At 26.4% G+C, this 27,932-nt stretch overlaps 2 protein-coding genes across 2 annotated transcripts in view; both read left to right on the forward strand.

Moving 5' to 3' along the window:
• The first annotated feature begins 1,163 nt into the window (after positions 1-1,163).
• On the forward strand, positions 1,164-5,961 carry LOC119667785 (tudor domain-containing protein 3). Its single transcript, XM_038077100.1, has 7 exons — positions 1,164-1,367; positions 1,432-1,513; positions 1,571-2,167; positions 2,236-2,565; positions 2,689-3,345; positions 3,410-4,237; positions 5,479-5,961. The coding sequence occupies exons 1-7, from the start codon at positions 1,333-1,335 to the stop codon at positions 5,755-5,757; spliced, it is 2,808 nt and encodes a 935-aa protein (XP_037933028.1). The 5' UTR covers positions 1,164-1,332; the 3' UTR covers positions 5,758-5,961.
• A 4,349-nt stretch (positions 5,962-10,310) lies between these two features.
• LOC119668585 (1-acylglycerol-3-phosphate O-acyltransferase Pnpla3-like) overlaps positions 10,311-27,932 on the forward strand; it is a 32,431-nt gene continuing 14,809 nt past the window's right edge. Inside the window, exon 1 of the mRNA XM_038078148.1 lies at positions 10,311-11,119. Within this exon, the coding sequence (XP_037934076.1) occupies positions 10,960-11,119 (160 nt within the window). The 5' untranslated portion in view covers positions 10,311-10,959. The remainder of the gene's footprint in view (positions 11,120-27,932) is intronic.

The following is a 27,932-nucleotide window of genomic DNA, read 5'->3' on the forward strand; positions in this document are numbered from 1 at the left end:
AAACTCTATTGCGTCAATAAAAAGTAGTGTAGAATGTACTTAACAGAGTTTTATTGCTTCTTCCGTAAGAATATACATTCCCAGGAGCCTATTCCGTATGTGCTTAAGCGCAGGGCATTCTATCAGCACCCCTCATTCTCTTCACAGAATCTACAATTTGCATCCGTAAGTACGCCTAGTCTTGTAAGGTGGTATTTTACTTTATAGTGTCCTGTTAGGATTCTTGTGATAATTCTAAGTTTTTCTTTTGATAGGTTCATCAATCCTGGTATCTCTTATTGTTATAGGTATCAATGATTGATTTGGATTGTGTTAATACTGGTTTATTATTCCAGTACCCCTTTTTATTGTGGTTCTCCTTTATTTTTATGAGAGAATGGAAGGTACTGTGTCCTAGTCCACAAAATGATTCCGGCCCCATCACATATGTTTTACATGTAACCAAACAAATGTTGAGCTGTTAAATCTTTATTTTTATAATAAATTGAAATTTATAAATTGAATATGTAATAAATATATAATATATATACTTTATATGTTTTTTACATAGTTATACATAATATATATTGAATAATTGATGTGATGTATACTTGATTGAAGTTTATTAATTTCGGATGGATTCATGCTTTATTTATGTTGTGAACAATTTCAAAAATATAATACATTAAATTGTTTGTATTTTGTATTTTTTCCATACCGGATTAATTAATTAATTTTAATTAATTTAAATAATTAATTAATTTCTACTAACAATATAAAACTTAATATCATCTGCTTACAATTGAAATGTAAACAAAGAAAAGCCCTCTCAAAACTTTAATAAAACTTAAATCAGATTATGCCAATAGAAACGACCAAATCTTAATTACATTGACATAAGTGGTTTTAGCTGCAATAGAAATATAATATTACTTATGCTATGTGAAAAGGGTATAACCTTATAATTTCACATAATTTCACATATAAATACTGCACACTTCATATATGCATATAATGTTATCACTTTCCAGAATTACAAAGATAAATTTTCAAAAATAAATCTAAAAAATTATATAAAAATAATGTTCGTAATATTTTATTCAGTGAGAATTTTTGATTATATTTAAAATGTAATACAAATAATAATGGAAATTTATACAATATAATTTATTTTAATTTTATATATATGCCGTGGAAAATCTCAAATTACATAAAGGATTTTCTAAATATGTATTTTATATGGAGGGTGTTTTCGTTCTAAATTATTAAAAATTTTTCGTTTTCCAACACTTTAATTTTATATATGTGAAGATTTGACATTTCAGAATTCACAAACTAGTAGAAATTGCAAAAATGGAATTATCGAATAAATTAAAAGAACAAGGCTGGTTAGTTTAAAAATTATTTTGCTTTGAAATTAGCATAATGATGGTATGGCAATAATATTTTCAGGCACTTCACCGAAAATGGCATTAAAAAACTTACGACGACTGCAGGCAATGATGAGAGAAAAATCATTTCTACTGCAATGGATGTGAGCTTCAACAATTAATTTAATTAACTTATTTATTTAGCATCTCTACCATTTCAGATGGACTTTCGTGATATTGCAGGTGGTGCTCTACCAAGCAAACGTGAAGAAACGATACCTGGACGAATTGTACTACAATTGCAAAAAACACGAAATATATCTGCGCCCAAATCAAACGAAGAGTCTAAGGCTGCACCAAAATTTTTACAGTTAGATTTAAGTGATGGACAGACCACAATAAGAGCATTGGAATTAGAACCTGTTCCTGTCTTAAGTCTCGACGTACCTCCAGGAACAAAAATATTTTTTAAAGCTGAGCGGTTACAGTTGATGCAGGGCTATTTAGTGTTGCGCCCAACTGAATTACAAATCTTAGGTGGCAAAGTGGAAGCACTAGTAAAAAAATGGGAATTTGCACGTACCACACAACTGTATGCACGAATGGGACACAGGCAAATGAACAGTTCATCTGGTGGTCCGCCACCGTGGATACCATTTGGGCAAAAAATGGAAAATAAAGATGCTTTAACTACCGATCGCAACTTTAAAAGTTTACAAGCTGCAACTGAGAAAGATAAAGATAGTAAAGAAAATGAAGAGTTCAACACAATGCGTAGCGAGGCTATTGCAGAAGCCACAAAAGCAGGATCTAAAAAGGTATGTTTGTTTTTTTGAGGTTCGAATAAAGATTTCTCACTTCTTTCTGATTGTTGTGATTGTTTTAGATATTTGGTGGTGGTGGTCAACAAATACTTGATCACAATGTAAAAAAAATATTAGAGAAAGGCTATACAGACGATGAAGCAAAGCAGGCTTTGCGCGCCACAAATAATAATTTAGAACGTGCATTATATAATCTGAAACGTCGACGAGAGTCTAATTCATCAAGAAGTACGCAAGGAGCTACATCAGCTCCAAATAAAGGGGGCCGCAATAGTATACCTAGAGAAACAGGAAATAAACGTGGTGCAGCAACCGCAAAAGAGGAAGCAGCTGCTGCAAAACCAGCAGGAAATGTATCACTTTTCGACTTTTTAACTGAAAAATTACCTGCGGTTAGTAAAAAAATATATTAAATTTAATTTAAATAAACTGTTCGTCAATTTATCTTTATTTGAAGATAGAATATATTATCAAGAAAAGTGAAATCTGTTCTTAATAATGTTATATCATTTCAGAACTCCGATATAACAACAGCTAATACAACTAAATCCACTGTTCCCTCTACCAATGTATCACAATCAAATCAAAATGCACCCAGTACAAGTGCTAATAGTAAATTTATAAAATCAAAACCGGACGCGGGAAAATTGCCATATAATGCCTCAAATAAGCAAAATGAACCAAACTCAACACGACCCAAATTTGAAAATAATATTTCATCAAGCTTTGCTGCAAATCGTACGAGTACGAGCTCCCAGCAAAATGAACGTGATTCAAGAGACAGTAGAGATGAGCGAGGAAGGTACTCAAACACTCGAGGAGGTGGTAAAAGTGGCAGAGGAGGATATAACAACTCTTCATATAAACCAAACAATAAAACTTATGAAGACGATTCCAGAACTAAACCTGAAAATGATTACTACTCTCAACGAGGTGGTGGTGGTGCCAGTGGTGGAAACTACAATGCAAATAATCGTAATAATCGTAACTCTTATGAACGATCCCAACCACCTGCACGTAACAACACGAACAGTAATACAAATAAGGATCGAAACACACACGAAGAGACGTTCAATAAGTTTGAAAACAAACGGAATAATAATCAAAATAATCAAAAATCAAATAGAGCAAATGACCGATATGGAAATACAAGTGATAAAAATTATGACAGAGTAAGCATATGAATTTATTTTTCCAAACACTATACAAACACTAATATTTTTTCAATACTTACAGAATCGATATAATCAAAGTGACAACAGTAGAACGCAAGAAGGAGCAAATCGTTCACAAAACAATTATAACAGTTCAGCTAAAACTGCAACAACGCAAGCAACAACAAACGCAGAAGCGACAACAACAATGCCAAAATCAACTTCTAACATTAGTAAAAATGGCAATAATAATTCTGGTAATAACAGCGATTTCAACTCTAATATGAATAAATTAGTAGATGCGACTGCTAAAATAAAAATTGACAAAAGTCGTGAACAGGGAAAAACTCAATCACAGCAATCAGTACCACCGCATCAACAACATAATAAACATCAACATAATTCTCAAAATTTCTCACAGCAACAGCAAACATATAATCCATCTACAGGACAGTCACAACAAAATCATCAACAACAACAACAGCAACAACAACCTCAAACAGTTATATCGCATTTTGTGCCAGCTCAATATGTGCAGCAACCAATTCCAACAAGTTCTCCAAACCAGAATGCCGGAAACTATACTCAATTGCCATATGATCCTAGTAAAATTATTGGTTTTCAAAATAAGCAAGCAAATGATTTTGCTATGTCATTGCTGAAGAGTCAAGGTTTACCCAATAATATACCAAATGCTCCACAGCCACATCAACAACAACAACAAACAGTGGTACCGCCAATGCAACCACCGTCACCATTTGCTGCCAATACTTTTGTTGTGCCGAATCCACAAACTAATATGCCACCAACACCGCAAGCAACTGCTACGCAATTTGGCATGGTACCTGGAGACTCATGGCTATGGAAAATAGGTGATCTCTGTATGGCAAAATATTGGGATGATGGAAGGGTAATAGAAATTAATGTTATTGTATATGATTTAATTTATTAAAATGTAATGAAGAAGACACTACTCCCGTTACCTATGCATTCCTATTCTTATCACGCTTCCTTTGCCTAACCATATCTGAACCCATGTATTTGTAACTCGTTCTGTTATCTATGCAGGTTCTGAACAACCAAAAAAACAAGACAAGAATATAGGCCATTTATTCTTCTTAACCCTAACTTGCCAACAATGTTTTCTGTAAAGCAAAGAGAATATTGTTTGACTTTTTATGCAACGTCCACATTTATACCATATATTATATTGAAATTAGTTCATATTATATATATTCAGTTTATTATAAAGAATGCTAGAGATTGTATATGTAATGAAATGAAAGTATTATTACACACAACGTGTTACAATAGCCGTATTTTTTTCATTCAGAGCAGAGTTTCATTCTTAAAATCTTCAAAGTTAGGTTTTACTCGCAAAAATTTTATGTCTTAAGTTTCAGTGCAGCCAAATTCAAAAATCAGTCTATTGTGAATGTTCACTGGAAATATGTTACAAAATTCCAGTCTTCCGTTAAAATCATATGAGCAGAAGTAAAAACAAATTGCAATATATCAAAACAAAGAGATAAAAAATTCTTACCATGCTTACCAATAAATTAATTTTTAGTGTTTACAATTTTTATATTAAATATTGTACACAACACAAGAAGGAATAGAATATTTTAAAAGTGTTGCCAATTCTTTTCAACCAGATTTAATACTGTTTTTTTTACAACTCTGAAAGAAAAAATAACGGCTAATATCAGTCCATTGGAATGTTTGGAGCCAGGAAGACAACTCAGCCTTCCATATCATCAAATTTATAATAAAGACAAATGAAAATAAAATATGAATTTTGAGATTTGAGGAAAATATATAATAAAGAGGTTATAGAGGGATTGGCTACTGGTCCAAAAATTTTATCAATTTAGAATTACTGTAAAATATGCGTCTTATGCATAAAAAAATGACTACTCCAAACCTCATTTATGTAATTTCTAGTACCATTATCTTATTTGTTTTATAAATACTAAAAATTAGATAGCAAATTAGATATGAACTCTACTCAGATGTTGAAAAGAGTACCAGCGACCACTAGTAAAATTTATAAATCTAAATTAATAAATAATGAGCTTATTTATATTATAGCTATTGAAATGCTAACAAAACTAATGCTTATTTCTAATATGATTTTAAATTTATTTGCAGTATTATGAAGCGGAAATAACTGCAGTCTCCAATAAAACCTGCGTCGTATTTTTCCTCGGCTATGGTAATCACGAAGAGGTCTTGAAAAGTGATTGTTTGCCAATAACTGATGTAAACAATCGACCCATTAATAGTTACAATCCAATGCTGCAACAACAACACCAAACGATAAATATAGCACCAGTACCAGCGGGAGCAGCACCCCCGCCTATACCAACTTCGCAGAGGTATCGTTACGAGCGGCAGATGTATGTGCCACCACATAAACGGAAAAACTGACCAACGGACTTAGTGACGTTATCGCTTCAACAACAGCAACAATCACAACAGCAACAACCACAACAGACAACAATGCTAAATCCGCCACAACATTTTCAGAACCTCAATTTTGAATACTGAGTTTGGAGATGTTCCAAATTATTTTTGTCGAAAATGTAAAATGAAAAATAATTCTATTGTATGTAGCCACCTACTATTATTATATTTTTCACATATAAGTATTTTAAAGTTTAACAGAACATAACAATGCAATATTTTGTAATAATTACTTTAAATATTTATTCATAAATGTTGTTTTATTTTGAGTTTTAAATAAATAAACGTATATGAATAATTTTACAACCGAAATAAAGCAACAACCTTATGTAAAAGATATTGATGGAAAATTGATTTAAAGTAAATACTTTTATTATTTATGTATTTTTAAAAATCTATTATGAACATATGTTTGTGTTTTTTTGTAGTAGTGAACATTGAAAAACATTCTCAATTATATAATTAATTATACATGCAAATTGTGAAATGGAAATAAAATTTATTTATTGTGTGAAAAATTAAAAATTATTGTTCGCTGATATTTCATCATATAAACATGTCTGTCAAATAACTAAAGATAATTGATTTTCTAGTCATTAGCGAAAAAATCATTTTTCATTTTGTTCACTATATAATGTTATGGCCAAGTTATGAACATTATTATTTCATTAACAATAGTTGTGAGTTATTGTTTATTATAAAACTCGATTTCCAAACATAACCCAGCATAAATAACCTTCTAATATAGCCCTTCACACAGATGCAATATCCTCTTCGAGACTAAGGGTGTCAGACAACATCAATAGTCCTCCGCCTAACATCTCCCTGGAAGAACGACGTCTCCCTCGTGCAGCAAAAACTGTCCTAGTTCAATTGAGATCAGGATATAGCCAAGTGCTAAACAGTTACTTGTCACACATAAACACATCTATTCCTAATGTGTGCCTAAACTGCAGCTCTACTCCCCATGACGTCGCGCATCTATTCTGTTGTCCTGTCCTACAACGCACACAAACCTACGTCCAATTGACCTCTGTACCCACAACATTGAAGTGGCTAAGTTTCTCCATCTGGACCCAAGGTTAATGTTCAATTAAATTGTTTCCACCTCATCCTCATTCCCCCCTTCCATCATTCTCAACCACTACCAACCCATGTAATCGTCTTATATATCCTTTCATGTTAAATGTTTACAAGTCCAACGGATTACTACAACAACAACAGTCATATGTTTTCAAATGCGGTTATAATAATATTTCGCCCTGAGGAAGAAAAGTAAACAAACTTTGAAATGTTGGCGATATAGTTTTCAAATGCGGTTATAATAATATTTCGCCCTGAGGAAGAAAAGTAAACAAACTTTGAAATGTTGGCGATATATATATAGATATATATAATTTCGGTAACGATGTGAATGTGTAAAAATGATGCTAATTGCAAAGGATTATGTGTCGCTATGTTATCCATACAACTGAAGATAACACTAATAAATTGTATCTTGAAAGTAAATATATCGTTCACTTCTATGGTAACAGCGAGATAGCGATACTTATGGTTAGATAAAGTTAAAGCAGGCTAAAGGATCTTGAATAGCACACAGGGTTGTGATAGCTAAGAAAAATAATGATGGCTTGATGGTATTAATATTCTCCTTAATAAAATTTAAAAAATTATGGTATATGAAATATTTACTATTATAAGGACATAGAAATCACAATAATTTTTTTAAAAAAAGCTAATTAAACTTTTCTTATTACGGGATAAATGTTCCCTAATAAGCAACATTTTATGTGGATTTTATATGGATTTTATGTGTACCCATCGTGAATTACTTGAAAGATTGTTGGTTGTGCTCTTGACCTTACTTTCCAACAAAATATGATTAATATAATCTATTGATGTGTATCAAATTATAAATTGCAATATTTCTTAGAAAACAACAGTTGAGTCTCCAAAAATAAAGGTTAGCTCATAAAATTCACTAATGACACCCAAACCACTAAGTAATAAAGTATAATTTAATGATCTCTCTAAGTGTAGGCTAATACGTTTTCTAAAGAAATCTTAACTGACAAAAAAATCGGGAAAAAGGAGATCTAATTTTTTTCGATAACAATAATTCATTTTTTAATTTCCTAATTATTGCAATTTTAATATTAAATTATTCGCTATCAAATTATTATAGCATTAGAGAGTCACCGTGCTCTCAATAATTATCTTTCCTAATAAAATGTTAACCCAATTAAGTGGTTGAATTAAAGTAATATATTCATAACATATTATTTTTTGACTGATTTATGTAGACATAAACACTAGAACTCTTATTCCCTAAAAAATAAATGATATATGCAAGTCACAATCCGTCTCAACAGAAGATACAATCACTCACTCAAGTCCTCCATGCGTTGCCATTGTGATACTACAATTTTAGGAGTACGCTTGCTATCATTAAGAGTTCTATATCAGACTAAAAAACTACTTTGTCATGTTAATAAAACATGCAATATCATCAAAATTTGTATTTTAAATATCAAGCAGATACTTGAGGAACGGAGACCCTTACTTCGATAAACGCCTTCAGACATATGCTGGGCAATGACGGATTTATGAATGACATATTGTCGTAGCAATGTTAATACATGTCCTTGTTTCTTCTATAAATATTCTTATGTTTTGACATCTTCACACTCCGGACCTAGATTTTATTATTTTTTAGCAATTTGTTTAAATGACCAAATATTTTTAATAATAATTTTGTTTTTTAACGGAATAATTTAAAAATTTTTTTGTTTTTTAAAAGTTTTTATTTGAACCGATATTTTGACTATATTCTATAGTCATCATTAGGGTTCTATATAATGTTAATATAATGATGAATATAGTAGATAGTCGAAATATTCGTTCAAATAAAATCTTTGACAAGTTTTGCATAATTCATTTAGCAGATACTATTATTTTTCTTAAATATTTAAGTTCATTGTAATTGATCCTTTTTAAAAACATTCTACAATTCAGTAAAATCATCGGGTGGCTAGGAAAATTGCAATGAAGATAGACTCTAAGAAGATCACTGTGGGTGTGTTTTTAGACTTAGCTAAAGCATTCAACAGCGTCTGGTAGAGAATAGAATATTGCCGGCATTTTTATTTACTACTGAAGAGTTACCTTAAAGATAGATATTTCTTTGTGCAATATCAAAACGACACATCTTAAAGGATAAAAATAGAAGCCTGTGTCCCTCAAGGACTAAGCCCGATCCTGTATCTATTATACACTGCAGACATTCCTAGGCCAAAAAGTGGAGAAATACTAACTGTAATGTTTGCTGACGACACTAGACTTTTATCAACAAACCATGACATCACAAAAACAACTGCAAACCCTCAAAATCATCTAAACGAAGTGATGCATTGGTCTGACACCTGGGGGATAAAGATAAACGCCGAAAAAACTGTCCGAGTGATATTCACCAACCGGAAATTTGAAGAACAGAAACCAAAGAAAGAAAGCCAAATACTTGGGCATGCTATTAGATCAAAAGCTGATTTTGAAGAAGCACTAATTCAGAAGAAAAAGGAAGCTCATCGAAGATTTGTAGATCTATATTGGCTTCTTGGTAAAAGTTCCTATATGTCAATTGATAACAAGCTACTAATTTACAAAACTGTTATTGTTCCGATTTAGAAATATGGAATTAAAATATGGGGTGATATAAGCAAGAGTGATATAAATACTATCCAAAGGCTGCAATCAAAAATCCTGCGAATGATAGTAGATTCTAGAGTGTACATCAGAAACGACGATATTGACAAAGAAATGAATTTCCGTACTATACATAATATAATTTAAAAAAGCAGTGCTAACCACTTATCTAAATTACTTCAGCACACAAACTTAGAAATGAGAAGACTTCCTAAGCATTAAATATTAAATTAAGTTGAATGCTTTACTTCACAACAAAAAAAAAATATTGTTTATGTTTATTTATTTATTTTATTTATTTATGAAATGTATTGAAATTTGTATGAAATATATTATTATCATTAACATGTTATCTTAAATGATGATTTAAGACAACTCAAACTTCCAAATTTTCATTTGTTAAAAATATTACTAGATATCTACGATAGTTGCGATAAATTAAAAAAAAAAGAAGTTACTATTAAATAAAAATATTTTGAATATAACATCGAATATAGTTCGCTAATTAATTTATTTTAAATAAGTTTTTAGTACTTCAACTAATATATATTATTAATATTGAATATATTCTTTACAATTATTTGTATAAGAAAGATATATATATATATTTTTAAATATATACAATGCTCATAAATTTATTTTACATGCGAGAATAGTCTGGCAACATTATTACAGCCTATTGTTGCTCACGCCTCTCTTTGCAATTTTTCTTCTCTTATTTATTTGTTGAAATTGAATGAAATTGAAAGAGAAGCATTGTGTTCAACTATATAAATACCGTTTATTTGCGCGATATTCAACATAACGTATTGTATTGCAGCTGTGAAAAGAGTGCTTAAAGTGGATTTCCATAAAAGCGTTAGAAAAATCAAAACAATTAAATAACCAACAAAATATATTATACTTGTAAAAAATAAAATTTTTTAAAATCATTGAAAATTTAAAAATATTTGCGAGTAGCAAATTTATAGAAAAAAAAAATTCAAACCTGACGCAACTGTAAAAAGTTGAGACAAAACATTCGAAAGCCTTAATAAAATTCATAATAAATTAATATATAAACTATTCGTTGAATTATTTATTTTAAATACAGAAAAGTGAAAATTTTAATAAATATTGTAAGCTGTATATTGTAAGACAAGTTTTTTACGCATAAAATTAATTCGAAAATCGCGAGAATTTCAGAATTATAATTTTGCACAGCTAAATTACAGCGCCAAGGTGGGAGCGAAATAAAATAAAAATAAACAGCAACAACAACAACAAATATAACCACTCAAACACTGCGAACGTCAACAGAATTGACAAGCAAAGGAAAAAAGAAAAAGCATAGAAAATTTGAAAATTGTAAACAAACTGCGAATAGAGAAGGAAGGCGCCTATAATTGATATCGTTCAATTAAATTTAATAAAAAAAAATATAAACTTTTTGTTTAAAATATTTCATTTTGTTAAAAAATTAATATGAATCTATCATTTGCTGGTTGTGGATTCTTGGGCATTTATCATGTAGGCGTGGCAGTTTGTTTCAAAAAATATGCACCTCACTTATTATTGGAGAAAATTGGCGGCGCTTCCGCGGGCGCTTTGTCGGCATGTTGTCTGCTGTGCGATTTGCCATTAGGTAAGTTTAAATGTATTTTTAATATAAATTTTGCATTAATTAAATATTAATTTTGTATTAAAATAATTCTATAAATATAAAAAAATTAATGAAATATTTTTATATAAATATTTTTAATTAAAATATTATTGTCTCAGTAACAATAATAAAAGCATAACATTATAAAAATTGTGCTTCTCCCATTATCTGTTTTTTTTTTGTTGCATTTTATGCATTTATTTCCTATTCAGTTTAATTGCATTCGATTTGCTCCAACCTCCCAGTGTTATCCTTGACATTATTTTTTTGACTTTGTTTATTTACTTTGCGCTTTTAAAATCCGTGCTGCAATGTTTGCTTGCTATTTTCTGCTGATTTCAGAAGTTCAGTGACTTCGTTTTTTAAACGCTACACTTTTCGACTTGCATGTTTAATTTTTCTCAGTTCTAAAACTTAGTCTTAAATGTTTATATGATAGTTTTATAGTGTATTTTTTATATTAAGGTCGTGTGCGTGTTGGAGTAAATTGAGGTAAATTAAAATTTCCTAGGGATTTTTTGCCTTGCACTTATGTAAATATTTATTTATTTATGCACTTATTATTTTTGGTTAAAAGTTTTCAAATTTATTTATCTTTTAAAATTTTCACAATGTCAACACCTAATTTACCGAATTTTTACCCTACTCGAAAATCCGGTAAATACCAACATTCGCTGCCATACCGACATAATTTACTATTTCCCTCAATTTACCACCAATTTACTCAAACTCGCACACGGCCTTAATCAAGAAAAACACTATTTTTTAGAACAACAGCAGAACAAAATCGATATATTTCATTTTATTGAACCGCAACTAAAATTTGAGCCCGAATAAATTCCAAACGGAACAAAGAACAACTAATTAGATATTGTACTAAATACTTTTTAATAATTTTATAATTTAATAAATTTAAATTAATACTTTAATAATAGTATAACATATTATTATTATTATTAGAATATTAGTTTTCAATGTTTTGTTTTTAGAAAAGATTTTTGATAGCATATATATCTTAGGTAATATATTCAAAATAAACATCCCCACCTCCAACCCAATGATTCTCTTTACATAGATCAAGGAAATATCTCAGTTAATATTAAAAAATATAATATTAATAATATCCACACCAAATTATTCCCTTAACATAAATAAAGGAATTACTAATAAAATAAATACATTTGTCTTAAGTTAGTTTACTTTTATAAAATTTAGTTATATATATATTTTATGAAAATTTTATATTTTAATATTTAAGAACAAAATGGATTTAAAAAAAAATTTTTTAAATATTGTTTAGAAGCAATTCATTTCTTCGTCAATCAAAGAAATTATTATTCCTAAAATTATTTCCGAACCTTTATTATTTTTAGTACCATTTCTTCTCAGTTGCTTAGTAAGTTGCTCGTAAGTCAAATATTGTTTAAAAACTAATAACAATAAATAGATTGTCAAATTTGTTATGTAAAACCAAAGGTTAGAAATTATCTTTACATTATCTAAAAAATTTCCAAATTAGTTCAAAATTTAACTTAATCAAAAATTAAAAATAAAAAGTTTGAAAAACCTTTTTAAATTCAAAGGTTAGAAATTATCTAAAAATTATTTAAAAAATAGTTTAAAATTAGTTATTTAATAATATTTTTAAAGTATATTGTATTCTCTATTAATATTATAATATTATTTAATATAATATACTTATATTAAAATATTTTTTAATATAATATATTATAATAATTATATAATATAATATATTTAAATTATATTATTATAAATAATATAAAAAATTACTTAACAAAAATTTATCATCTTTGTTATAATCAGATTTTCAAAATGTTTTGCATAATGTCAGAAATGAGATATAATCTTAAATTTTCAAAAGTCGTGTATCGTTCAGTATCATATTTTTATATATTTAAATAAAAATTTATAAAATATAAAATATATTGTGTGAAATCGAAGGTTACACACAATCTGATTTTAAATAAGTTCAAAAGTCCCTTTTTTACCTAAATAATTTTGATGTTTAATCTATAATTTATTTAAAATAATGTATTTTCAATACATATTTCGACAATGTAGTGTCACCACAGAAGTCAATGTATTCAGCTACAATTTTTAAATTATTTTCAAATATTTCGTCGGTGATCTTTTTTGACCTACTACAATAATTGCTCTACTGTGGTCTCAAAATAATTAAATTTGTATTTATGTTTGTCTTTATTTATATAAGTATTTATAAAAATAAATATATATATGCACAGTTTGTATGAAATGCGATAACTATAGATTCAAACAAAGACGTCAGAAGTTTTTAATGTGTTAAATAACACATGCCAAATTAGTTAGAAACTAAATAAATCATACCCTATCACTTGAAGACATTTATATATTTAAATATGTATAATAGATATTTTAAAAGAAAAAAAAACAGGTTTGCAGAAACACAATTGTATCTTTTGTTTGATTTTTACGATCGAACAATGGCAATGTGTCTCGAATTTTCTTTTACCTGTGAATCTGTTCTGGATTATTCCAGTCACACTAAATTATAGGTAAAAAGGATCGTCAAGTGCAGCATGTGGAAAACATTATGACATTCTACTTGTAAAATCATTAAAATATATACAACACTTTAATTACTTATATCTTTATATGAGTAGTCGCTTTTTAGGTTTGTATGGGTAGTCTTTTTTTTGGTCTGAAATAAAGTTGTAAAATTAGTTGCAAAAATTTCGATGGCTGTTCACAGTTACCTTTAAATACTGGTTGTTTTGACTTTATTATTTTATGTATTCATTTTACATTAGTATTATTATTTATGCTACGAACTTTGGTTTTTATAGTAATAGAGCTTACTCTATTATACAAGTAATACATAGACGTCTTTTTACAAGGATGCAGTATTTGCTGATTATTGACAAATGATAAAAAAAAAATCACAAATTTATAATTATATTAAACGCCCTTAAGTAAATAATTCATATAATAATAATACCAAGTCGTATCAAAAGTCATTACTGACAAGTTACTCTCATTAAGTGACATATTTATACAGCTTCACATGGAATTTAATCTGTTTCTGTAAAATAAAGTATAAAGGTACTAAACAAATAGTTTCACATAACATATACACACATACATATATATAGAAATGAATCGTATTTTAACTTCAATATATCACTAAAGATCACAGTAACAAAAGTGCAAATTTCAACTATAAGCTATAATTTAAGTTAGTCATACTTTTATTACAACATCATTAAATAGACCTATAATTTAATAAATAAACCTGACCTGGTATTAACGTTTTTGAAAAGATGAAAAAGTAACATATTATTTTATTAATACAAGCGCTTAAAGATTTCACATGTTCTCTTAAAATACATATAATTATACTTATTTAAACTTAGTTAGCTAGTTGTGTTTTAAATTATCCAAGATTTCTTGGACATCGATCTACAACTTGTAGATCGATCATTTAGATGGTTTAGAAAGTACGATCATTGTCTAGTACACCGAAAACATCTTTTATATATAAAAATGATTCTATAGATTCAATAAATGTTTTGCCTGTTTTTGGCTTAAAGGACAATTCATATATTTAATGTTGTTTGTCTGTTATTTTATTGCTAGTCCTTGTAGATAGGTTTTTGTTCTTCATCCATGTACTTGTTAAATATTTTCTAAGTAAAGATTAAATTTTATGTTGTGAGAACTGCAATCATCACCATTACTTATATTAAAATTTTGGTTACTCCCAAGTAAATTTCTATATTTGACAATAGTTCTATTTTAAATAGAATCTATTGATATAGAAAAAAAATGTTGAAATTGATATATAACAAAATATGACAGTGTAATATATCTGTATGAAACTTTAAAGACAAATCTGTACTTCATAGAAATTTCTATCTGCTAATAAAAAAAACCTAATACGGTTTTCAAGTTAGATGTCTATCTATCCCATGCCTGTTTGCTATATAATATGAATAAACTAACTGTATTATTTGTTTAAATAAATTAATAATTAATTTAATTAAGAAATTTACTTTTTGAAGTGATTACTAATTTATTGAATAAAAGATTCTGACTAATTGATTTTCATTTTAAGCTCAAACGTTAAATAAATTTTATTTTATTTTTTTTTTTAATATTGCACTAGATACTTTGCTAACATATATTTTTGCTTCTCCAACCAACCTGGTTATACCATATAGTCTTACAAGTTTAAATGTTTAACGCTAGAATAAATTTAGAATAAGGAATACTCTACTTGTTTTACTACTTAATCAAGAAAACTTACTGAACTAAACTCTTTTAAGATACATTTTAATAATTATTTATTTTATTTGAAAGCATTTCACACTTTTTACAAAATTTTATTATTTTTTCCTGCTTATTTTATTTTTTGTTGGTATCATAAAATAAAAAAAATTAACCTAACCATTTTGCCATTAAAAATCGTAATTAACTTTAAAACATAAAATTTTTATGACGAAGAAAAATAATAAAAGTTCTGTGCTTGACCTACAGCTTCAGTTTCTCTCTTTCCCTTCAAAAGTGCCGGTTAACCCAATGAACGTTAAATTTACTTGCCTACACGCATGACCCAAAAAAGCTGAAGAAAACATATTGCGACTTAATTTAATAATAAAAAGAAAAAAATTCAGAACATTATAAGTAGAAATAGAATTTGCTTGCTAGATATGAGATTTGAGATACTTATGAGCGAGCCGCTATAGAATAGTTTTATGTTCTGAGTGGCGAACGTAATTCTTTTACTTTTATGAAATGATGTAATTTCTTGGAAGGGCCACACTGAAGCTACTTAATATTCTTAAAATGTTTTCATATTCTTTACCCGATCCCAAATGTTTAAGTCTTTTATTTTTTATTTATTTATTTTAGCTATATATAAGGAGGCTCGTTTGTTGGGCTCGTTCCAATATAACGCAACGTTTCTCGCAACGTCAATATAAGTTCGCATAATTTCGTACTCAGTATCTTTGAGGTTTTATCAACTCAAAATATTGATTTTATCTTTAGCAAAATATTGAATTTTACCCCCTTGATAGCAGTGAGAAAAGTGCTTCGACTTGAAGGTCAAGTTTAAGTATGCTTTATATATCGCACTGTGTATATTTCAGATACTTTTCGCACATGTGCGCTGTTATATTATACATTTTATCGTATTAAGTTTATTACGCACTTTTTATTTTTTTCTGTTCTATTTATAATTTTTTTATTATTTGTTTTCGATATATGAAGTATAAGAACTTGCGGATATAATTTTTTTTTTTTGACATTTGTTAAATATTTTGTTTTTGAATGAAATTGATTTTGTGAGGCATTTCAATACAAATCCGTACTTGCACGGATTAAATTTTATATATCAATTATTACAAAAATATACTATTAATATATTTATATAAGTTCATTTTCTATTTTATGTAAATATATACATATATAAAATTTATTAGACCACAAAATTTTTTTCCCTCGACAAATTTTTATATAAATTATTATTTATTTATTTATTTATTAAAAAATCTAATGAGTGATAGCAACAAAAGTCTTATATCAGATATAACTTTTCAATAAATGCTGGATTTCTGTAGATACATTTTAATATTATATAAATTATAATAATTATATACTAATTAATTAATATATTAATAAATGTACTAATAATTAATTAATTATAATTAATAATATAGATTATTATTATTATTATTAAAAGAAGGGATCATGCACTGCGCTCTAAAAGATCTATTGTGCCCTTTAATCGGGTTAGAGTCTTTCTCTAAGTCCGATTTCTTTAATGAAAGACAATATAGAGTCTAGTCTTGAATCCTTATGATCCATGAAATACCCTTCTAGGTGTTTCTTCCGCTTGTGCATCAGTGCCGGGTACTCCCCAAGCACATGGTATGCAGTTTCTCTATCTTCTCTACAATATCTGCAGTCTCTACACTTATAGTTAAATAATAAAATTTATATTAACTTTTGATATATTAAAGTGTTAATAATAAATTACATAATTAACTAGTAATCAAAGAGTTAATGAAAAATAAAAAGTTATTTATTAAATAGTTATTGATTGTATTAAATATATTATCACGACAATATATAATCTCAGTAAAAAAATATTTTCATATAAGAAAAAAAATTTGCATAAATATCATAAAGTATTTAGTATTATATAACAGATTTATATTATAAATATAACATTTATATAGTATAAATATATACTGTATAAAGTAAAGATGCAATATGAATCAGCTTACGTGCATCTCAGCATCCAATCTCAATATCTGACCATAGCATTATGGCCTACATGCACGTTTATACTCGTAGTATTTATTAATAATAGTTTACTATTTTACAATCAAACTATAAACATGTCAATCAAAATGTTCAATAAAATTAATATTTAAATAAACAAGTATATATGTATATATTTATACATATGTACATATATGTATATTATAAAATCAAAGAAAAGTAATATCTGTGAAAAATCAGAAAATGACTTTTATTGTTTAATATGACTTTTGAAATTAAAGTAAAAATCGATGTTGTTGATCAAGCTTATCAGTTTCACAATTATTGTAACAATGTATATATGTACATTATATATAAATATATTTATTAAAAAAAAGACTGAACAAAATAAACATAAAAACAAATTTTATTTATTGATTTGTATAAGAAACGCTATTGGAACAATTGTCCTCAACGAACACTAATTCAAATCAAATCTCGAGATAATTACTTCTATTGTTATTTTATTATAAATAATTTTTTTTTTTTATTATTTTCATTAATTTATTTAATGCATTTTATGCGGCATTAGCGTTTAAAGCGTAACTTCAAAGGATTTTCTATTTACAAAAAAAAATAAAAAATAAAAAATTATCAAATATCTTCACTTGAGTGAAAAATATTTTTTTATTTTATTATAATAACTTAATTGTATTTTTCTAATAATTACTGCATGTAATTAGTTTATAATATTAAGAAGAATTTAATACGCAATTAATTGCCCTTTGTAAACTCGCTTTGTTCGATTTCTATTGAGTTTTTCTATGTATTGTCTGTCCACAGATACATTTCATACTTTCTTTTGACAGATTACTAATTTTTTTTATATAAAAATAAATGAATGTACATATATTAAAATTTTAAAATTTCTTTTTACCGCTTTTCACACTTGTTACAAGATACTATTTTCTATAGATACTATTTTTAGGTTTTTTCTAAATTTTCTTCTAGTCATTAATCATTCTCGAAAGGGTCTTAGTTTTGAGAACCTTATTACTTAAACTCACACCTGCCTACGTTTATTGTTTAGAATTTGGGTTTAAAGTTTATTTTACAATATTTTTATTGTGAAAATTTATCTTCAAGCATATATCATTTCTTCTTGATTAATTATATAATTAAATTTAATTTTAGTTTCACTGTTAGCTATTAACGTGTTCGTTTGACTAGAACTTTAGTGTTCTCTTAAAGTATTTATCTTTTCACCGGAAAAGAGTTAATGAACCTTTATAAGCGAACAAAAATAGTGAACAATAGGCCACTTTTGTTAGTAAAAAAAACTCATTAATTTTAGGATTTAAGATTTGTTATTTATTAGAGACGGTTGTCAATTTAAAAAATAGTAAAAATAAACAAAAAGAAGGTTTTAATTTGATCTTGTTTTTTTACTGTAATTTAAAGAAACTTATAATCATGTATATTTGACATAATAATTAATTTATATTATAACTGTTCCTGATAGACATTTCTATAACAATTATATAAAAAAAATTAACATCTATTAACTTTAGAGGCATTATAATCATGTGTATTTGACATAACAATTAATTTATATTATAACTGTTCCTGATAGACATTTCTATAATAATTATATAAAAAAAATTAGCATCTATTAATTAACTTCAGAGGCATTGTAATCATGTGCATTTGACATAATAATTAATTTATATTATAACTGTTCCTGACAGAAATTTATTTTCTATAACAATAACAATTATATAAAAAAAATTAACATCTATTAACTTCAGAGGCATCTATCAGTTCAATGAATACAGTTGTCCATATATAATTTTTGGTCTCTATACGCTTGAGATTAAACCCTGCCATACTAGTATATTTTTTTGTTGTCTGTCGTATCAACTATCATAAAAACGAACTCTTACAACAATGTGGAGTATACCCAATACATATCACGTGACTTCTTATGAATCAATTAGGTCTCGTGTTGGCATCGTATGATTATTCCATTTCCTTCTTTATATTTATTTTAAAGAGACTTAATGCCGCACGTTTCTCAAACGTACTCACAATCGAAATATATTCTGCACCCCCATTCTTTTTGCACAATACATCTTACATATAAAGATAAATGAATACTTGACCTACGACACACTTTGGCATGTGCAAAAGTATTTTTAAGATATACATTTTAACTACAGTGCAGATATTTATAAACATTTACACAAAGAAAATAAATAATTAAGTAGAGATGCAAATTTTTGTAAATAATAATTCATTTAAAGCAACAAGTGGTTGTAGCGAATTGAACTGTAGACAGTGGAGAATCTTGTCAAGGAAATGTTTGCACATAAAGATAGTATTTTTAGGTTAAGCAAATATTTTATTAATGATATTTGTGATTAATTATATATGTATTTCAGTAAATGAAAAGTGTTAGGAATAGAACATAACATTAAATATGAATAAATTCTATATAAATTCATAATTAAAATAATAATAATATATACTGTTAATTTTTTCTAGCCGAGACTGACGAGTCTCTATGATGAAAAGAAACTATTTAAAATTTAGACGGATTCGAATAGCAAAGAAAATACAAGAACAAGAATTTTATTTAATTTATTGAATTTTGCCTAACCATACAACGCTGTTTCGAGTATTGCCAAGTACTCATCATCAATGGATATTTTCTAAGACAACTCGAAACAACCAAATTTCAATAAATAAAATAAAAATTTTAGTCCTTGTCTTTTCTTTGCTATTCAAAACCGTCTAATAATATATACTATTTTAATTAGTAACATTTTTTATATTAAAAATATAAAATATATACAAAATATGTGTTATATTTTATATCTATTTTTATACTATTATATTCTTCTTCTTAACAATTTCTATTCTATTTCTATCATTTTTTTAGTTACTTTTTTAACATTTCCATTGTTGAAATTTTCTGTTCTATAATATATGAATATTTGTATATACTTTCGGTCATTTTAAGTAATATCTTGAATTATATTGATTAGCAAAACCTTTCGATCGAAACAAAAGAAGCGAGTAAGAATATTTATGATAATAGGTTAACAAGTACTTTCATAATGATAGGAAATTTTGAATGGGTTACTCCCTGATATTATAAAAAAAAATTATATTTATCTTTATGATCTGAAAGTCCATTTGGGGAATTCGTCATAAGTAAGTTTATAGTTCTTTCTAAATCAATAAATGTTTTTATTATTTCCAATTTCGTTGTGTTGTATATTTCTTTTCTACTATAATTTATTTAGTTTTGGTTTTAATTTTAATTTTTTTTTATTTAATTTTTTTTTTTTTGCTGCAGTACGAAATGAGTCAATTTTAATTATTTTTTTTTACAGTCATTAGTCAATTTGTTTTAATAAACTTCATATTCTCAAGCTACTTAACTTAAAATGATGACTAGTCTTAATATATATATTTTATATTTTTACGATTCTGTTGATTTATAAAGTTTCATATTTCAATAAAAACTGCAATTATTTTTGCTTATATTCTTGATTTTTTTTTAAATTTCAATCAGTAAGTAATAAAAAGTCGAACCTATGTTTTTTTACTTGTCCCCCTTCTCCCAAGCTCTATTTTGTTTTTAATCGGTCAATGAAATATGAACGCAAGTAATTTTTGTATTTCACATTTGCATCAATGGTTTTTTTTAGCAGTTATCAATTATTAATATAAAACAAATTGCATTAAAAGTTTGTTTTTTTTTATAGATACTTTTAGACAAGGGAACTAGACGTTAGAAAATTATTGACAGATACCCCAAAGTTTAAGGTTAAATACGTCATTTCTTTTTTGTTCTTCGAAATTTAGAAGTTGATTAGATTTAGGGATATGAATGAAAAGTATTTAAAAAAAATTAAAAGTAATACTAAAATCAAAAATAAGTTTTTTGTATATTTTTTCTTTATTAAAAAATTAAGAAATCAATATCAATATTACGTTAGTGAAAAGCTTTATTATAATATATATTACTAAAAAAATTTAATCTAAGTTATAAATAATGTGTCGCTTTAAGCAAGAATATTGTGGAAACATAATACTTTGGAAGAACGTAATATTTCGGAAAAACTTCTTCTTTCTTCTATAATATCTTTTTGTGTGTTAACTCTTTTTGACTAATATATTATCTTTAATAGATTTATTTCTTTCGTATTAGAACTCAGTCTGATACAAACATTCTACTAGTGTATGATTTACACTATTTCATTTTGCTCTTTAGTAGTATTGAAATCTATTTTTCAGATTTCTATACAAGTTAGTTGCAACATTAAAAAATGATAAAATATTTGGAGTTTTGGAAAAACCTGAAATGCCATTCTTGCATATATTTATACTCCATCAAGAATGTTAAAGGGCACTTGATCGTTAAAAGTAAGATAAATAAGACTCAGGTACAATTCCGATCGCTAGTTTTATGGCTATGTAATAACCATAATAGCTGCAATAATAGCCATAATAGGTACCATAATAGCCACAATAGCTATAATAATAGCCATAATAACAGTTATAACATCTTTGACTCTATATAAAAATTTTTTTTACTGCTTTCACAATTTATATCAAATTTTGGATGCAGAAATACAATAAAATTGGTAAATCTAATTTATTTTTTGCAGATAAACAATAACATGATATTTATTCATGTATAAAAAGTATTTTATTTTTACATGCATAAAATGTAATATTGATTATAATAAGGTAGATAGAATGCAGTATTGTAACCATCTACGATATGCTGTACCATGCTAGTGACCTGAAAAAGTTTCCTATTCTATAACTCTTAAAAAACTTACTATCTATGTAAATTATTATTTTACACAAACAAAAATTTTGTCATCTTAGATTCATATATAGTATATTTAGAAGCACAAGATTTAATTTTAATAACAGTGTTATAGAAGAAGAAACATTATTATATTCATATCATATTTCTATCATAATCTTGCTGTTAAGTTACTAAAGAAACAAATTATAGAATATATATAATGTTAATCTATTAGAAATTTACTTCAAATAGTTTTTCACATATTTTGAATTTTCAAAGTTTAGCAAAGTTTGGACTTTATAGTACATAAAACACTTTACATTAACCAAAGACATTATTTCTAATCTCAAAGTATTTACCATAAGATCTAAACTAATATATCCGATAAGTCTTTTAATCATATTTCTGATAGTTTCTAAATATTATTTGTTTTTATATATTATGTCAAGTAATAATATATATATTTCATAGTTTAAAATTAAATTAAGTTTATGTTTGGACCTATATAAAACACTTTACATTAACCAAAGACATTATTTCTAATATCAAAGTATTTACCATAAGATCTAAACTTCTACCACCGATAAGTCTTTTAATCATATTTCTGATAGTTTCTAAATATTATTTGTTTTTATATATTATGTCAAGTAATAATATATATATTTCATAGTTTAAAATTAGAATTAAAATCAATTATTTGCGTTTTTGTTAAAGATAGCCTAATTTCGAATCCAATACTTAAAACTTTATGGACTTAAGACGATTGATAAAAATCTCCCCATTCTGAAAATTGTTAGATTAAACCTAAACTAGTTAATATATTGAAAAATATATTAACATCTATTAGTTTAAACTTAATATATGTGATCAGTTATAATTTTATTGAAGTATTAGTAGGTTAAATTTGATAACAAAATGCAAAATAAAAGAAATCTTAAAAGTATCAAGACCCCAGTAAACAAAATTGATTTCTAATCACACGCGTGGCAAAAAAGTGCGCAAAAAAAGACTTAATAATTGTTAGATAACATTAAAATATAATTGTTTTACTATATGTATATATACCATATATATGAAACTATAAACAAACATTCATACAAACATAGAAATAATGTGTCAAGCACAATTATGGAAGCCTTGCGCTGTAAATATTGCAAATGCAAATTCTAATCTAAAAAAAATACATGCGCATAATTTACTTGAGATACTTTTGGTGTCTGCTATTCTGCGTTAAGCTAAGATGTCGTTTCATCTCAACCTTTTGTTGAAAACTTATTAAGTGTATTAATCAATTAATTACTTATATAAAATATATGTATGTATATATTTATTTATTGCATTGACGTCAAACAAAGCCGCTGAAAAAGTCATTGAAATTATTACAAATACATATATTTATTTATATATATGTAAATGTATTTTAAACCATAATTGCATATACATTGTACATGTATATATGTATATTTATATAATTTCCTCTTTTTGATAAGATAAAGGATTATACTATATATGCACAGTGAGCGGTACTAGTACAAATCAGTTGAAACAGCAGTTAATAAGCAAGCAGGCAGCTGCCTTAGGGCTGGGCTTATCAATTGTTTTCTAATTAAAATAAATTTTATTTGAGCACAGCCTCTTTGAATTACGCACAATCGCAACTATACAAATAATTTTTGTATATAAACATCTGGTCATTCTTTTTTTGCAAATATATATATATATATGTATATAGTTGTGTAAAATGTATATTCTAAATACATATGAAATAGTTTAACCTTAATACAATCCATAAATTATCAAATGACACACATTTTTTGAAAAGAAAAGACAAAAGAAGAAGAAATTTATGAATATTTTTTTTATAAAAAATCATTGCGGGAGTTAAATTAATTTTATAGGTTAAAAGTTGAGGGTTTTATTACAATTCTGATTAGAAATATTATATCTTTGAAGGTTTAATTTATTTTTTATTATAACTTAATAACTTTTCCATATCAAATGTCAATTCCAGTTAAATTGATTTCACTTTCGTATTTAATTTATATATTTTATAGAAAAATATATTCGGTCCATATATTTGTTTAATAACGTAGAAATAACAGTTACATATGACACATATTTCTCAATTACATATAAAAATTGAGAAAATTCTACAGCATATCATTTAAAGGATGAATATGAATATAGGTTACTAAGAATTGTTACCTGAACCTAATATTCTTGAGTATAAAGCCCCAGTAGTATGTACATATTTTGTCTAAACTAGTACAGAAATGTGAACAGATCGTTAATTTTATTTTATATATTTAATTTATAATTTTTTTTATATATTTTATTTTAAATTTTTTTTTATATACTTTATTTTTAATTTTTTTTTTATATATTTTATTTTTATATATTTCATCTTTATGTATTTTATTTTTATATATTTTATTATATATTTTTTTTTAATTTTTTATTTATATATTTTATTTGTAATTTATTTTTATATATTTTATTTTTGATTATTTTATCGTTATTTTATTTTTATATATTTTATTATATATTTTAATTTAATTTTTTTTTTATATATTTTATTTTTAATTATTTTATCGTTACGTCGAAACTATTTTAAGTGGTATTTGTTTTTTAAGGATTTTAATTTTTATTTCGAACGTTTTCTTTTTTCGAGTAGATTTCTATTTCTAACTGATATTCTATACGTATTTCGACAAATTAGCTTTTGCCTTCATCAGGAGGATTCTTAATTTTTTTTTAATTTAACTCTGATTTAAGTTCTTAATCGTACTAAAGTATCGTAAATGAAGAATAATATACTCAAAGTGTTTTATTATATATATAATAAAATTTTATAAGCTGCAGAAGATCTATCCAGATTCACAACTAATATTCATAAATGATTAGACTAAACTTTTATAAGTTACTGAAGATTTATTCATCTACAAATATTTCATACTCTCTCAAAAACTTCATTATTCATGGACGACATGTCCGCAAAAATGATGAGACCTGCGTTTTATCGATATACTGTAATATAAAAGGCTAAAAAAGCAATACTAATAGTAATTATAATAATTTATATAAATAGCTCTTATAAATATTTATTTTGTTTTGGTTAGACATATATATAATGTAACTGCCCGGGTATCTCGAGAGCTCGACAAAGATACTTGGGGGTTGTTAGTTTTACCGGACTGATACACATACCTGAGGTTTCTGTTGAAAAATTCGCTAATAAATAAAATAATAAATAAATAATAAAATTCTAATAAAATTCGCTAATAAAACGCGCATCCTAAGTGATGCACACAATCGCTATTTTTAGTGATCTGGTATCGTAATGGACCTTAATGGTCTACTTGTGCCGTTTTTGGTCTGTCAGCATAATCTAATACCTTATACGTAGATATATATAAACTTATAGTCACATTAAAAAAATAAATACTATATAAACTGTATGCATTTATTTGTAAATTTATTTTATATGCATATATAATATATTTGTTTTTAAATTAGAATATATCAATTCTAATAATAATATTGCTTACTAATATTTGATGAAATTGCATTTTATTTTTGAGATTAAAAGAAATTGCGGAGGCGGCAGCATTCTTTATTTTTTCTATACAAATTATCAAAATTGAATATATTTGAACTTTGAACAATAATAATAATATTAATTATATATTGCATATTGTTTTTATATAAACAAAGAAAATTTAAATTGCAATACATACCTTTTACATATAAATGAACGATAAGACGAAACTGTTTATACAATATATATTTGAACAAAGAATATGTACTTATATATATAGATTTGGTAAAATTAGACCAAAGCTTGTTTATATAGATCAATTGCAGATAGACTATATCACTCACAGTCATGCGACATATACTATATAAATAACTAAATAAAAAAAAATTACAATAATATAAATTTTTATTATATGAGAGGTAAAAGTGTAAATGGTGAAAGGCTGAACTTATGTTTTACAGTAAAGTATATAATCGAATGCCTTAAACCAGTTACTTTCAAATAAATATAAATTCTTTATATATACATGTTGTGCGTATATATGTATATATATACAGATTTATATAGAAAGTTAGCATATTCACTTCGTTTGGCAATATTTTAGAAAGCAGCTTTCGCATGCTAAAATATAATAATACGTTATGTGTATGTATCTATAAATTAATATAATCTTAATATGTTGCAATGAATTATTTTCGAAATATATCTGAAATAACTCAAACGCATACTATTTTTAAATTGTTTTGTTTACAAATAGAAAAAACAGCCACAACTACTTAGCTTGGCACAAGGTGCAGCCACACCACATAGTTTACTTTCGTTCGTGAGTATTTCAGAATTTTATTATTTCTAAACAATAGATAAAAACTTCCGTTTATGCAACTGCCTTGGTTTTTGCTATTGAAACGAAATACTCAGAATATCTTCTCGTGGCGCATTCTTTTATTATTTCACGCATTTCACAAACGTAAACCTACCCTGCCCTGCCATGCCCTGTCCTGCCGTCTATGTGCCAAACAAAAATTCACATTGCACCAAATTCGACAATTTGGTTTCGTATAAAAAAGTATTTGATGTACCATGTACCAGACCTCTTTATGCAGGCCATTCATTCATTCGTTGTACAGTTATAGCATTCCGCTTCAGCAATCACCTTAGCCAATTTTTAACGTATAAAACCAGCTGTTCAGTTCCGACTGAAAACAAGAGCACAAAAGATACAAATCCCAAATTCGTAAGATACATACACACAGTCTTCATAAAAATCGGTTGCGGTCGTTCGACTATTTCAAACTCAAAACTATACGTAACCGGAAAAAATAAGTTTGTGCGTATACGCAGCAGTTGCAGATACAAACACAAAATCATACGATATTTTTACAATAATTTTGTAAGAGAGTCAAGTTATTCAGTTGATAAGTACTATGTAGATACTTTGTCGAAGAGAGAGAGAGAGTGGAACTCTTCAGATAAAATTAAAACAACCTGATAACGTTTATGTAGGTAAATGGGCGCATATAATGTGTCTGTAAAATGGGGGTGTGTCACTGACGTGTCGAAGAAAATATAAAACGATAGTGGTACGACCGGTTTGAGAGTTTACGCACATAATAACGAAAATCTTGTGACGTGCCCTTTTTTCTGACCTACATCTATGCCAAGTCATTTACAGCATTTCTAAGAAGAGGCAGAGATTTTGAAGTCGTAGATTAATTTTACAAAACGCAATTATTTGTATAAAGCTATGAAATATGAATGTGTTTTTTTTTACTAAAAGAACTTTAAGATAAAACTTATTAATTTGTATAATATTTAGTATTCTAATAGAAGTTAAAAAAAAATTAAATAAAAACATTTAAGATAATATAAGAATGTATACATATATAATAAAATAGGCGTATATACTCAAGAAATATATGTTATATATATGAGTAATAATAATTAAAATTTACACAAAAATATATCGACGACATATATATATAAATATATGTACTATGTATATTATAATAAGTAATATTGTATGTTATATGTATAGTATAGTACGTAGACTCATACTTCAACATTTCATTATAACAAATATTGCCAATTGTTATAATATATAATAATTATATGTAATAAATAAGTTTAATATATTATTTCGTATTGTTTGGTAATCATAATGA

This window comes from Teleopsis dalmanni, chromosome 1, assembly GCF_002237135.1.
Source record: "Teleopsis dalmanni isolate 2A chromosome 1, ASM223713v2, whole genome shotgun sequence".
Lineage (NCBI taxonomy): Eukaryota > Metazoa > Arthropoda > Insecta > Diptera > Diopsidae > Teleopsis > Teleopsis dalmanni.